This window comes from Camellia sinensis, chromosome 7 (genome assembly GCF_055761805.1).
Source record: "Camellia sinensis isolate YWXY chromosome 7, ASM5576180v1, whole genome shotgun sequence".
NCBI lineage: Eukaryota > Viridiplantae > Streptophyta > Magnoliopsida > Ericales > Theaceae > Camellia > Camellia sinensis.
The window spans coordinates 124,890,678-124,906,525 of record NC_138967.1 but is presented as its reverse complement, the minus strand read 5'-3'; the positions used below and the strand labels follow the sequence as shown (position 1 = coordinate 124,906,525).

At 38.2% G+C, this 15,848-nt stretch overlaps 1 protein-coding gene across 2 annotated transcripts in view; it reads left to right on the top strand.

Moving 5' to 3' along the window:
- Positions 1 to 7,812, top strand: part of LOC114306451 (disease resistance protein At4g27190) — a 173,605-nt gene extending 165,793 nt beyond the window's left edge. For both annotated transcript variants that reach the window (XM_082879297.1, XM_082879298.1), the window contains 3 exons: positions 4,168 to 4,884; positions 5,034 to 5,113; positions 7,506 to 7,812. In XM_082879297.1, the coding sequence (XP_082735423.1) occupies positions 4,168 to 4,884; positions 5,034 to 5,108 (792 nt within the window). In that variant the 3' untranslated portion in view covers positions 5,109 to 5,113; positions 7,506 to 7,812. The remainder of the gene's footprint in view (positions 1 to 4,167; positions 4,885 to 5,033; positions 5,114 to 7,505) is intronic.
- The last annotated feature ends 8,036 nt before the right edge of the window (positions 7,813 to 15,848 follow it).

The window sequence follows — 15,848 nt, the reverse complement described above, 5'->3', positions numbered from 1 at the left end:
GGTATATGCAAAGCCCAAACTGAAAAATTCCCTTCTACAACATTGAATAGGGACCAAAAATATGCACATTTACAGTTTATGGAAGCCCCAAAATCAGTATACAAACATGCTAGAAATGCAATCCAAAATGAGGCTCAAAAGTGGCTATAACACAAAGTATGCAAAATATTCAACAAACAGAAAAAAATTGTTAATGAAACATGACAAGGGGGTCAAAATATGACCACTTTAAGTTCTGATCAGAAGCCAAAAACCAAAACACAATAAGCTAAAAAAACATGCAAGATTAGGGCCTCAAAGGGGGCTACAATGGCAAGTAGCATAAGGAAATGGAAAATGATGATGAGCCCTTCAAAAATGTTGAATAAGGGCTCAAAATAGGCCTACTAAAAGTTTATTACATACTCAAAAACAGATCACACACTAGCCAAAAATATCATGCAAGAAAGATGGCATACAAGAGGGTAATGAAGCAAGTGCAACAAGGAAGTCCCAAATAGGGTAAGACCCTTAATGAAAGATGAAAATAAGCTCAAAATATGGCCACTTTCAGTTTTGGTCGGAGCTCAAATCAAAAAGAAAGAGAGGCCAAGAAATGTTGCAAAAAATGAGCTAAAAAGAAGGAAATGACAACTCACCCTTGTAGACCAATCTTTGGTTGCTTCTTGGACCAATTTGCAGCACCTTTAGCCTTGGAGAACACCTTCAAACTTCTGGAATGGAGGATGGAAGGGTGGGGGTTGGTGGTGTAGAAGAAATGGTGGTGTTGGACTTGGAGGTTTTCAAGGAAATGAGAGAGATGGAGGAGGATTTTTGCATGCAAGCTTGAAGATGATTTTTTCTAACCCCCAAGAACAATGTTGCCTGCTGGTTATATGGACCAAAGAGAGGGAGTAAAGGTGGGGAAAAGGTGGGGGAAAAGGAGGCAAGTTTTCCCCCAAAAAATATCCCCCGGATTGAGATATTTTCTGGGGGATACAGCTATACAACTGTAAAGTGTGTATTGCAAGGAACATGGCCGGCCACCTTTCAAAGCTACAGGTGGCCGGCCGGCCACCCCCCTAGCCGGCCGGCTAGGGGTCAAAAAGGTCAAGTTGCTTTAGTGGCCGGCCACCACATAAAGCTGTCCTCCCAGGTCCCCTCATCACAACCTTGTGGTTTGAATTTAGAAACTCTAAAACAGGAGGGAGAACAAGCCATTTTTAGGAGGGGTTCAAAAGGTTCAATTGGAGTTTCTGGACGGCCACCAACTTTTAGGGTCCTCCCATATGTGTACAACACAAATATGTGGTTTGGGGTTGAAGAAAGTGACCCCAAGGTGTTCAACATTGGCTCGGAAGTGCGAAAAACGGGTGTCGGAGGACGAAAATGGAATATAACTGGTTGCCAAGATAATTGCTGGCCTCCCATCCTCCAGTGACCTTCTTGGTGATAAAACAGAGGTACCTGCCAAAAATGAACGAAAACCGATGCAAAACGAATGCTTGGGGGCCAAAACACGCAGTTTGGGGTCCCGAAAATGGGCTGCTAAGCACCGAAAGTGGCGTTCGGCCACGAAGTGGGTTTCTCTGACCCCAGTGTCCCTCGAAAGGAAGAAAATAAGATGTATACCAAAAATTAGAGCGAATGGAGATGGTTGAGCGGTCCCGAACCGAGGCACACGGCCTGACGGTTCCGAAAATCGGGAACCGCGCTCCGAAATGGGCAAAATGGCCTATAGCCACAAAATGTAGCCCACGGCCACTGAGAGATGGTCTACAGGACCTCTCCCTCCCCTCAGGAAAAGAAACAGAGAAAACCGAGTCTGGTTCGCAAACCGAGGCAAGGCACAGAAGAGGGCTCGGAAATCCGGAGGCAGGGCTCACGGCCGCGACTCTGAGACTTCTGAACGAGCACATTATGCAACATCACCAAGCGCTCAATTGGTGACGTCTGAGTCTTAAGGTCGGTCAAAAATGGGGTGTCTACAGTTGCATGGATTATCTACGAGATTAAAGCATTCCCAATAGCGCGCCGAATAAGCACGTAGGGTCTCCCCTGATTGAATTTGCATTGCCCAGAGAGAATCGGCCTGCTTCGGCTGGACCTCATTGGTGATGAACCTTGCTTTGAAGGATTTTTGGAGCTGGTGGAAGCTCTTAATGGATGCCGGCTCCAATTTATAATATCATCTGACGGCCAATGGTCCCAAACTGTTGGGAAATATTCTACACATAAGGGCCTCGTCATCTGCATGCAGTGTCGTGGCTTGCTTGTAATGACGGATATGATTGGTGGGGTCTGATTTGCCATCATATAGGATGAACGATGGAGCTTTGAACTTTTTGGGTAGTACAGCCCTTGCGATCCGTCGCACAAAGGGGTCATGTTGATCCTCTTCGTCTGAATCATTTCTTCTTTGTTTAGTCCTTGGACGCGGACTCCCCTCGGAAGAACTGGAGACCACGACCCATCATTTCTTTTTGGATTCTAGGGATGATGAGTCAGAATCAGTGCTACGGTCTTGTCTCCGAATTTGAGGTCATCGACGATCCTTTCTCAGAGGTCGTTCCGGATCTTGGCACACAACCTGTTAGGATTTTGCCACCTCCAGGGCTAAATCTTGTCGAAGGCGCTCATTCTCCGCCATCATGTTCTCCAACCTCTGTTCGTTTTGCTTCGCTTGATCCATAATTGCTTTCATTGTCTCATGTGCTGATGTCGAGGGTGAGGTCGGGGCAGTTGAGTCGATGTTCAAAGCTCTTCGTGCGTTAACGTTTTCTAGTCCAAGCAGGTTGCTTGGAGTGGTATCAACTTGTGGTGCAAGGTCGTCAGTGACTACCGGAGGATCTTCCTTCACGCCCGCCATGGATGTGTTGGAGTAATTCCCACAGATGGCACCAATTGTGGCGATGTGGTTTGGAAATACTCTTTGAATCCAATATGACACTCGAGATCCTCAGCCAATCACCTGAAAAGGAATGAACACTCCGGTCGGTGGTGCCAGAATTAGCACTCCGATGGATAAGCCAGTATATATCTCACGTTTGCTTAAGTCTTAAGTTTCTTGGATTTTTTCACTCATACCTCTATTTTGGTTGTCCTTCCTTTATATATACTTGTTTTGTGGGCCTCAGGGTCTGGCCCACTTTTAATCCACCCTGTGAATGTTCACTCGGCTTCTTTCGTCATGAATCAATTCCCACTCGGCTCCTTGCTTAACTAGTTCTGCGACCGACTAGGATATTCGGCTTCCGAGTGATGCAAGATGGGGCGAATGAGATGTTCACATAATAAGCTTCCAAGTATGTACTTGGCCTTTCTGCAATCGTCAAAACTCGGTTCCCACACAATGTTTTAGGAGACAAAAGGTTAAGTTTAATCTATAAATGGAATAAAGCAATAATACTCAAAAAACTAAACACATAATGAAATATAGATATCTTACAAAGGGTGAGATCCCCAAGGATGGATCTAGGGGGTGTAGAGGGAGGCGACCACACTCCCAAAAATTTAGAAAATATCATATATTATGTTAGAAAATTTAAAATAATTTAAAATAATAAGGATTTACACCTCCAAATATACGTGAGACCTACCTTTTATGAGATATCTGTATCTCATTTTTTGTCTTGTTTAGTCAAGCCTACACGTCATGCTGTGGTAGCTTTATCTAGCCTAAAATTAAAAAAAAATTGTAATTCAAAAGCATGATCTAGGTTTGATCCCAAGACTTTAAGTTTCATTAAGAACAATCTTACCACTTAGGCAACATAAATATTATGATATTAATTTTTTTTTTATTTATTTTTATTCTGACTTATCTGAATTGCACACGCATTGCGTGTGTCACTTGCTAATCATTATTTACATGATTTATCATTTTTAATACACAAATCTATATATATATATATATATATATATATTTTTATTTATTTTGAACATTTTGATCATAAATTTGGAAAGACAATGGGAAATAAAAAAAAAAAAAATTTATATTTTGTTGACATTGCTTTTACAATATTTTTTTTTAAAATCTTTACTTAAATTCATAATCCACACATAAAATAAAATTTTGGCTCATCAATATGAGAAACATGTCTCATCAATCATCACTGACGTTGAATTCCAATATACAAGCCTATTTCATTTTGTTATAAAACAAGATGACTAAATGAATCTTTGTAGGTTTCTTTCCCAATGTTGAAGACACTAGTTCTCGATAATTGTGTAAACTCAAGAGAGATACATCCTTGGAATCTTCAGGCTAGCAAAATAAGTTTAAAATTCTTGGACGTAGCGAATTTGGACAAGTTAATTGTGAGAAATTGTAGTGAGGTGGCAGAGGTTTTTCAACTAGAGGGGCTAAATGTTGGAGAAGGACAACATGTTAGGCCATTAATTGAAGTAAGAATGATGGAATTGGATGGATTACCTCAATTGACATGTTTGTGGAACAAGGATCCCCATGGAATTCTGGGCCTTCAAAGCCTACAATACCTAACAATTAAGAAATGTTCCCTCTTGAGAAATCTATTCACATGTTCCACCGCCATGGCTCTTCAACAACTTAAAGTACTTTATTTGGAGTCTTGTCCAGTGATGGAAGAAGTTATTGCAGCAACAGAGGATGGGCTCAAGGAAGTGATTGATGTGATTGAATTCCCAAAGTTGGAGTGGCTAACACTGAAAGATCTACCAAACCTCAACAGTTTCTGTAATGCAAACTATAATTTTAATTTGCCATCATTAAACAGAGTTGTTCTGAAGAGGTGTCCGGATATGCACAACTTTACTTTGGGACAAGTATGCATGTCACAGATATTTGTAAGTACAAGTGGCAATGAAGGCCTTTGGACAGAAGATCTCAATAAGTATTTAGAGGAACGACTTCTGAAAGGAGAGGTAGACTTTCTTTTTCAACTTGATTTACGGTTAATTATTTTTGTCAGTTGATGAACTCTTTTATCTTTGAACATTTACAAGAGACTACTAAACTGGAGTGCTTCATATGTATTTTTTGTTCATATGTATTTTACTTTCTTTTCTTTTAGGAATGCGCAACCGTGGATGAAAGTGATTTTGACATCGAAGAAGAAGAGTTCTCTAACCTTTATTGGCTTAGATGAGTAAAGTAAGTTGATCATCCTTTATTATAAATATATATATATATATATATATATATATATGTATACATTTCATAATATTTATAAGAAAATTTTATAATAAACACGTTAAAAAAAAAGTGTATCATATGTCTAGTTATGATTTTATAAGCTGAATGTAATAAGTTGATATCCTCCTTTATTTAAAAAAAAATAAAATAAAATTATGATGGTGATCCCTATATTTTACTTGTGTCATTTTGGTCTATACGCTTTCAATTACCTCAATTTTAACTCCTAATTTAAATTTTATTTTAATTTGGTCCAATTAATAATATTGTCAGTAGTTTTTTTTTTTTTAACGGAAAATCACTAAATTGATTGAGATTAATTAAATGAGTTGAGTAGTTTATAATTTTACCCTTAAGAATATGACACATGATACTTATATGTGTATTTTTCATTAAAAAATGTTAAGAGTTGTAATTGAATCAAATTGAGATAAAATCATAAATTTAGGGTCAAAATCGAGCCAAATGAAAATACAAAGACTAAAATGACGCAAGAGGTAAAGTACAGGGGCTACCGTCTTAATTTACCCAATATATATATATATAGAGAGAGAGAGAGTAATGCTACCATAAACTAGTTATGTTATTTGTGAGTTTGATTATCACAAATGACATAACTCAATACTATGGGAATCATATATATATAAAAAATAAATAAATAAATAAAAACTTTTGAGTTATAACCAAGCATCACATTAGGTATAACCAAACAACTCTTAAATCTTCACCGAAATAATTTCATAACCAATATCACAATGTGTCATAACTAACAAGATAACATGTCATAATCAAAGATACAAAAGTGTAAACCAAAGCATAGAATTTCCGAATATTATATATATATATATATATATACATATTTCATAATATTTATAAGGGAATTCTATATAACACTTTAACAAATGATGTATTATATGCCTGACTTTTTGTAGTCATTAGTTATGACTTATTTAATTATAATTAATTATAGATGTTATTTTGGTTATAACTGAAGAAATTTTTGATAATACCTCAAGTGATATTAGATTATGATGTGTTTTGGTGTTGGTTATAACTCGTTGTAATGTTGGCTATAATTTAATTATGACTTACTGTAATTGTTATTTTGGTTTAACCGGAGAATTTATTGGTTATATCTAAAGTGATATTTAATTAAGATTTATTGTGGTCCTTCTACTTATGACTGAAAGTTGTATTAAAATCACAAAAAATAACTTAACTTGCATGTGGTGCACTCCAAAATAGGAGTTTCGTAGAAGCTCCTTTTATTCTGTATGTTTGGTGTAACTGGTAAGCTAAATGTTGATAACAAAAAAAATAAAAAATAAAAAGGCACTCCCTCTTCCATCTCCTAAATAGTCTTCTTTCGCTTTTAGTTTATTTAAATTATTTTGGTTTTGTAATATATATAAATAAAAGGTTCACTAAATAATCTATCACATTTTTAAAATAAAAAATATGTATATTGCAAATAACTCAAATAATCTGTATCAAATACCCTATTATAATATTGCTAAATTCGTAACACTAACAACTTTTTAATGTATATTTATATATATCTAGACAAGTAATTGGTAGAATCATTGGTAGGCAACAAACCATTTTCCTATTAGGACACTCTTTGCTACCTTGGTGCAACTTGAGTTCAGGTTTAACTCTCTTAGTGTAGGCTATGTTAAAAAATCATGAATTTGTGGAGGGATTGTGAATTCAAATAAAAAGAAAATGAAAAAAAAAAGAAAATGAAGTAAAATAAACTAAATTTATTTAATCTATTTTTTTTTTCTCTTGACAAATATGCTATGTAGAAATTTAATCATTCCAATCATTAAAAAATAAAAAAATAATAAAGAAGAAGAAGAAGAAGTAGTAGAAGTAGTAGTAGTAGTAGTAGTAGTAAGAAAACAAAACAAAACACATAACATAAGATAGACATGATACGTTCTAGTTCTTTCCCTTCATAAAAAAACTCTTGACAATAAATCTAAACATGTAGTCAAAAATAATAGATACCTCACAACAAAATTCAAAATCCAAACATAATGTTAAGATTTGAGTCCCTTTACTAAAAATTTTTTGAAAAGGAAAACTAATCAAAAGGTACCTGTACATATTAATTCAATAAGAGAAATTATTTGAATTTTTATTTTATTCATTAGTCTCTTTCACAAATCGTTTCTCAAATGAAAAATCTAAAAGTCCATATCAAAAATTTTGAATTTTGTTTTCTTAAATGATTAAATTCAAAATGCTTTTTGTAATTATAAAATCTCCATGCATCTTCCAACAATTTTTTCTAAGGAATTGTATATTTTGTTTTACTTTGACTCCATCAATATTTTGTGTGCAGTTAGATATGATCGAGTTCAAGTTGCTGAGATTGGAGTATGCTAGATTACCCTCCTACAGTCAATGGCAAACTTATTGTTTCTTCCAATAAGTTAAAAAATAAAAAATAAATTTTTAGATGATTTCTAATTCCCATCATTTGTGTCTACGTTGTCATATACTACTACATTAGTGTGTTTATTGCAAAACTATTCAGCTACCTATAGTTGTATCAGAAATGATATATATATATATATATATATATATATATATACATGTGTGTGTGTGTGTGTGGTAGTAATAAACCTAAATGTAATGTCATATTACTCTATCTTGGTTCTTGGACTTGTTGATGAGATAGAATTTGTATGATTTTAGATGCTAGGTATGCTAATTATGTGGGATATACACTTGCAGGGTATTTATTTATTTATTTATCAGCAAATACACAAGCTATTTTGTTGGGATTTCATAATCATAATTCTTTTGAAAGAAACATGGATGAATAGGCTTAGGCTGGTTAAACTAGCCAGGCCAGGGAGAAATATTGTCAATCCATGTTAGTTGAGACTCAACATGGAGATCGGCGACAAATTTAGCCATAAAAAAGGTACTTGCATAGAAAGAGATCCTAGAATGTGTTAGTGAATATGATATATATATATATATATATATTCACTATATATGGGGAGTGTTGGAGGCTTATTGTGTGTTTGGAACCCTGAAGTTTTTATGATGTCAGAGTGTTGCTGCAGCAAGCATTTCATAGTGCTCTTAGGTATGACTTCTGATCTTTTTGAGTGTGTGACTTCAAATATTTACGCACCCAATGATGTTGATAGTAGAGGTAAGTTGTGGGATACACTTGTAAGGATTAAAAATGATTTCCAAAAACCTTGGTGTGCTGGATGGGATTTTAATGAAATTAGGTATTTATCTGAGGGAAAAGGAGTATCTAGAAGGGATAAAGGGATGAGAGAGTCTGGTAACTTCATTGAAAAAATGGAATTGGATGATTTACCAATGGTAGGGAGAAGCTTTACAAGGTGCAATTCACTTGATGGGGAGAGGTGGAGTAGGATTGACAGATTCTTAATTGATCCAAGGTGGTTGGAGAAGTTTAAGTTTCAATTGTGGGGTTTACCTAGGGATGTATCAGTTCATTACCTTATATTACTTAGGAAGGATGGTAGGAATTGGGGTCCTAGACCATTTAGATTCTTGAATGCTTGGACCCTATATCCTAATTTCCTTAAAACAATATAGAAATCCTAGGCAGACTCAAAGATTGATGGTTGGGTTAGGTATAGATTTGTCAGCAAACTGAACTCTTCGAAGAGTGATCTAAAAAAATGAAATCAGGATTTGGAAATGTGGATCACCAGCTTAAGATGACATAGGATGAATTACGTGATTTTGATTTGAGACCTGAATGAAGAGAATTACTACCACAAGAGGTGTCAATGAGAAGGGAGGTTAGAAGTTTGGTTTGGAATTTGAGGAAGAAAAATGAGTGGGTATGGTTGCAGAAGTCAAGATTGTAATGGACAGTAAATGGGGATAAAAACACAAGGTTTTTTTTTTTCCATCTAATGGCTAACAAAAGATTCACCAAAAATCTAGTGGATTCACTAAAGGTTGATGGGGTTAGAGTTGAGGGGCTTGATCAAGTGAAACAGGAAATGTTAAGGCACTTTTCTACGTTGTTGAAAGAAGACTAGGCATCAAGGCCAAAGTTAGTAGGTTCTATTCCAATAGTGAGTAGATCAAAGGTTGTGGAGATACTTGAAGCTGAGTTCTTTGATACGGAAGTTTGGGAAGCAGTTACGGATTGCGATGGAAACAAAGCACCTGGGCTAGATGGGTTTAATTTGTCATGCATTCAACAGTGCTGGAAGTTCATGAAGGGTGGGTTGATTCAACTTGTGAAGGAATTTCATTCTAATGGGAAGATTGTGAAGGCTTGAATTGTTCATTTATAACTTTGATTCCTAAAAGGATAGTCCCAATGGTTTGAGTTATTATGGGTAGATTAGTTTGGTTAGTTCTGCTTATAAAATATTGGCTAAATTGCTCTCAAGAAGAATTAGAAAGGTATTACCAGATGTTATTGGTAAAGTACAATCAGCATTTCTTGGAGATAGAAATATTTTTTATTGGATGATGACAGCGAATGAGGTGGTTGATTGGTGGAAGAATACAAAAAAGAAGGGAGTTGTCTTGAAAGTTGACTTTGAGAAGGCCTATGACTCTGTGAACTAGAACTATCTATTTTATATGATGTCCAACATTGGGTTAGGTGATAAATGGAAGAAATGGATGGTTTCTTGTGTAACCAAGGCAAGAGTTTCAGTATTAGTGAATTGGTCTCCAACATATGCGTTTTCTCCTCAAAAAGGGATTAGGTAAGGTGATCCCTTGCCACCTTTTCTTTTCAACATAGCAACTGAAGGGCTCAACATTCTATTAGAAAGGGTGAAGGAGATAGACTAGTTAAAGGGTGCTTCTATTGGGCCATTTGAGTTGAAGCATTCTCATCTTCAGTTTGCAAACAATACTACAATCTTTTGTGAAGTTGTGGTGGAGGAAATTATAGTTGTTAAAAGGATGCTTAGATGTTTCGAAGTGATATCAGGGCTTAAGATTAATTTTCACAAGAGTGTAGTGTGTGGTGTGGGAATGTATGATAAGAAGATCTAGGAGTTTGCCTCTATTCTAAATTGTACAAGTCAAAAGCTACCTCTAAAGTATTTAGGTTTTCCTCTTGGTGCTAGCCCAAAAAGCAAGAGATGTGGAATCCAGTGATTGATAAGATTAGGTTCAAGTTGGCATCATGGAAATTTTTTTTTGTCATTTCCTGGTAGGTTGACTTTGATATGGTCTGTATTTTCAAATTTACCATGTTATTATCTGTCTTTATATTTAATTCCAAAAGGAGTGGCCAAGGTGATCGATAGGTTGCAAGCTTCTTTTCTTTCCGCCGGGGGGGGGGGGGGGAGGGGAGGGGGGAAAAGAGTCAAATCTAAAGAGAAAGGTGCATATGGTTAAATAGGGGGATGTGTCAATGTCAAAAGAGCAAGGAGGGTTAGGCATTAGGAGAATTAAGGAGGTGAATGAGGTTTTGTTATTGAAATGGTGGTGGAGGTATGGGGTGGATGACAAAGCTTTGTCAAAACAAGTGTTAATTAGCAAGTATGGATCACAAAGGGGAAGATGGATACCTGATTGGAATTTTGAAGAAGATAGGAAGGTATCTAGGATTTGGAGTGACATATTGCAAGTAGTGAGGTCTAACTCTTCCCTTCATGATTTTTATGTAAGTAATATAAAGATAGGGATTGGGGATGGTTGTAGAATTCATTTATGGTCTGACATGTGGCATATGAACATTCAAACTAAGGAGGAATTTCCTAGGTTGTATAGCTTATCTGTGGATAAAGAAGGAACCTTGAAGGATTTTGTTCGAAGAAGATAGAGATCTAGAGGTTGGGTGTTTAATTTTAGGACTCTTCTAGCTTGGGAAGAGAAGGAGGTTGCTAGATTACAAGGCTGGCTATCAAAAGCACCAGATCTTAGTTTAAATAGCCTTGATAACTTGTCTTGGGAGGCTGCTTCTTCAGGTCTTTTTTCTATTGCATCAGTCAGGAATTTGTGTGAAGCCAAATGTGGACCTAGGCTAAAAGTAGCCAAGTGGATGTGGCAAAATGCAGCTCCACTAAAAGCACAATTCTTTGGTTGGTTAGCTTGGAAAGGTAGGGTCAAAACAACAGGTTTCTTACCCAACATTAGGGTCGTTAGATGTAGTGAAGATAGCATGTGCCCTTTTTGCAAATCTGAGGTGGAAACAAGATCTCATGTGCTGATTCACTACCCCCAAGTATGGAAGATGTGGTCAACCCTATTGGATTGGTGGGAAATTAGTTGGGTACCACCTGCAAATGTGGAGGGCCTGTTGAATTGGTGGATGAGGGTGAAGTTTAGAAAATTGGAATCTATAGATTTTGAAGATATTACCTTATGCCATGTTGTGGTCTATTTGGAATATAAGGAATCAGTATGTATTTAATGACCATAGACCAAACTATGCTAAAGTTGAGGAGCAATGTGGGCGAAATCAAGTTTGAAAGGTGTCCATTTTTCTGTTCATGACCTTGTCTCAAACATTAGGGAGGTCAGATTTTGCTTGTAATGGTTGGTGTTGATTTTGTCTGACTGAGGATAGGTGGGTAAGTTTTGTTCTGTAGCTATTGTGGTTGTTGCCCTGTTGGTATCTCACTAGCAGTGGGTAGCTGCGGTGCATATGAGTTGGTGTGCCTTGCAGTGTTAACATTGTTGTGATCTATAGTGGCTTGCTGTGATGCTTGTGCAGTTATTTTCGTTTTTCCTTTACTGATATATGTAACAAGCCCGCGGGGGACCTCGCTACAGTTCGGACTCGATTTGTGTCACGGTTCTAAATCTGAACCAAAGAGTCCAAATCCGGCAAATCATTTTGAGAAAACAGATTTTTGAAAAGAAATGCCAAACATGGACTGCTTTGCCAGATACAGAGTCGCCACCTAAATATTTTATTTTGGGAGAATTTAGGAAACCCTGACTCGGTGCCAAAGGCCACGTGTCCGTCATCACCAAAGTTGCCTCGGCTCGGGAACTTGGGTGCGATTGGGGAAGGTTAGCTATGAGCACCCCCTCTCGCCCGATCCGAAGATCGGCCTCTACTAACCGTGATATCTTGTTTTGAAAGCATTATGTGTTCTTATTCCGGTTATTAGCCTAGAATTACTATGTTGTGCGCACAACAAACAAGTATAGACCAAGTCGCCTAAATTGGAGCAAAACATTGCATGTTTGTTTTGAAAATGGTTTGCTACTCGCAAGTAGGCTTAAAATGCAGGTTTTGCCACCCTCAAGTGGGCTTTAGAAAAGATGGTTTTGCCACTATCTAGTGGGCTTAAAACTCACAGTTTTAATGCATTATTCCAATTTAGGTAATTCGACCTTCATCCACAAGCGTTCAAGCAGTTATATCACATAAGCAGCTAGCCTCATGGTAATCATGCAATTATGGCAACACTCACACGCATGCGGCATGCTAAAGCATAAAAGCTCACCTAGTACTCCAAGCCAAAACAGAAACCAGTTAGTAATCACATGCATGATCCTAGTTCATATTTGAAATGGCTAATGCAACACATGCAAAGATGCAATCTAAACAGGCTCGGCTATCCTAAACATGGCATGTGAAATGCTGCAACTAACAAATACTCAACTTGGAATTGAAATACGAGTGCAGTTAGCATGATGTACCGAGCCTGGTGCATGCAAGACAAATATATGAATGCACGCTTGCATAGCATAAGGTATGCTAATTTAAATATGCCCTAGTCTACCATCATAAGCGGGTAAATAAAAGGGAAGAAAAACGTGGGGTTGGAAGACATGCACACACGCACCCACACTTATTACAAATTTGCCCTCGCTCGGAGGGACCGAAAGAATAATACAGTCCGAATAACAAATCAACTATCCTAGCTAATTAATTATTACAGACCCTTAATTAATTAACAAAATGAATGCAGACAGAAGGTGGCCGCAGCCGTGTCTCGGAATGCGCGAATGATGCATGCTCGGTCCATTTTGCCCGGAAACCCATACAATGCCACTGCTGCCTCTGTTAATGCTGCCCTGCTCCTCTGAAAATTGCCAAAGTCTCAGGGTATGTTCAATGAGAACTGCATAACACCACCGGCTAAGTGAAATGACCACCGGCCATGGGAAATTTCCATCGGCTTCTTTCAAGTCCATCGGCCTCATATCCTTTGCCGGTCGGCATTCTTCAGTGCCGGTCGGCAGAAACTTTCTGCAGAAGCTGGTTTTTGACAGCAACAAGGACAGACAGTGCATGGCATAGAATTTCAAGCAAATGTATGCACCAACCACACTCCATATCATGCAAGGGACTCAAGGGAGCATGGCCCTCGACCCTCGGGCCATCAATCACGCATTTCAATGCACGATGGCCCAAAAGCCAAGTGTGCAACTTCGATATCAAATGAAATGCAAGCACAAAACACATCAAAGGGCCCCAACCCCTATCATGGTTGATCAAGAGGCAAGGGATGCATGCTCAATGAAATGCAACCTAGGCATGTGAGCTAAGTATGCAACATGATCATGCAAACAACAAAACCATGTGCAATAGGCACATGAACCAAACAAGTAAGCATGCAAGGCATATAACATCAATGTTAATGACACACATGCAATAACATGAAAGGCATAACACATGTAAATATGCAAAGCAACTTAATACAAAAAGCATGCCGAATGCGATGACACTTAAGCATGCAACATGTAAATAGGCTAAGTACCTAAACATACAAACATGTATAGCATGCAACAACATGCCAAAGGGATGGTCTTAAACGAATTTGGACAGCTCTCTACTAGGTCCAAAACAGCGGCCAAATGTTATGGAAATGAGGGCCAAAACACATACAAGCATGCATGCACACAAGGTCCAACACTTAGGCACCAAAGGGCAACTTCGAAGCGCACTTAAAAGAGGATAAATATGGATACATGGCATGCATAGAAAGCTCTGAAATCATGTTATAGAAGGTGCAAAACCAAGTAAACACTTCAAGCTAAGCATGCAACGATGGTCTAAAACTCAAGGCAAGCCGAGGGGGGTTACATGGTAGCTATACAAACCAAAGCATGGATGACCCGAATGACCCAAAACAGACCTCAAGCACACTAAAACATGCATAAAAGCTTCACAAAGCTAAGCCAAAACAAGTAAGCATAGTGGTCTAAATGCTAGATACATGTTAAGGCAATTTCATGGCATTACAAGACAAGTATGCAAAGCAAGCATGGTGTGTCTAAACCAAGTAAAAACAGTGCTATATCATGGAAAAATAGGCACAAATAACACTTAAGACATGGCCAACATGAACTTAAAAATGGTGCTCACACATGAGGCTAAAATGGCACTTTTTGAAGACAACAAGGAGAGGGGATGACCCTCTCCTTCCTAGGACCTTAAACCACCATCCTCACCACTGAAATCCCTCAAGATTTCAGTGGTGAGGAGGCCCAAACAAGGTGGTCCTGAAACTCACCAAAAATAGCACAAAATGGGGCCAAACAAGGCCTAAGAGGGGGTAAACGACCCCAAACACAAAAGTGGTCTTGATGAAGTATCTTAAACACAAAAAACAGAACTTTTTTATGTTATACACAAAGCCCAAATCCGCAAGAAAGACAGGCTAAAAGGGTATGCAAAAACGGGGAATAAAGAGGGTAAGAAGTTACCTTTGGAGACCAGCAAGAACCAGCAGCCTTTAGGTCTCAAAAACCAGTCCTCAACCTCTGAAAATAAGCTCCAAGAACCTCCAAGTGAAGATGGAAGTGTGTGGCTATGAAGTGGTGTGCAATAGGCCAAGAACAAGCCCCTTTTGGACCCTCTAACCCACCCAAACGTAGAGAGAGAGGGAGATATTGAGAGGGAGTGATATATATATCATATATATCAGATTTTTCTTACCCCTCTAATGGAAGGAGAGGCTCTCCTTATATAGAGAAACCAATGGGGCAAAGCTTCTTTTAGAAGCTTTGACCAAAAAGGCCAAGCTTCTCTTAGAAGCTTGGAGCAAAAGGGCCAAGCTTCTTGGAGAAGCTAGGCAAAGGGGTCAAGAGGTTTAAGCTTCTTGGAGAAGCTAAGAAAAAAGGGTTCAAGCTTCTTGGAGAAGCTAAAAAAAGGGTCAAGCTTCTTGGAGAAGCTAAAAAGGGTCAAAAGGTTCAAGCTTCTTGGAGAAGCTGAAAAAGGGTCAAGCTTCTTAGAGAAACTAAAATGGTTCAAGCTTCCTCAAGAAGCTAAAAAAAAGGTTCAAAAGGGTCAAGCTTTTTGGAGAAGCTAAAAAGGTTCAAGCTTCCTCAAGAAGCTAAAAAAGGGCTCAAAAGGGTCAAGCTCCCTCAAGAAAAGGGTCTCGGCCAGGAAAAGTGGCCGATTGATCAGAAACAGTGGCCGGCCGACCAAACACAATGCCGACCGACAATAAACAGTGCCGACCGGCAATATACATTGCCGATGGTAGCAAAAACTAGCTGGTGGCCTCTGGCCATGGCCGGTGGTGTGTGGGGATGCCTCACAAGGCATTCCCTGCCCCTCCAAGGCAAAATGCAAGTGTTTGGTGCAAAATCAGACACTGAACAGTCAAATTCGGAGATCCTGAGGCAAGGCGCGTAGCCGAGACCTCCGGGAACTCCAAATGAACACAAACATGGATGATCACCGAGTGTTCAAACGGTGACGTCCAAGTCTTGAGGACGGTCAAAAATGGGGTGTCTACAATGTATT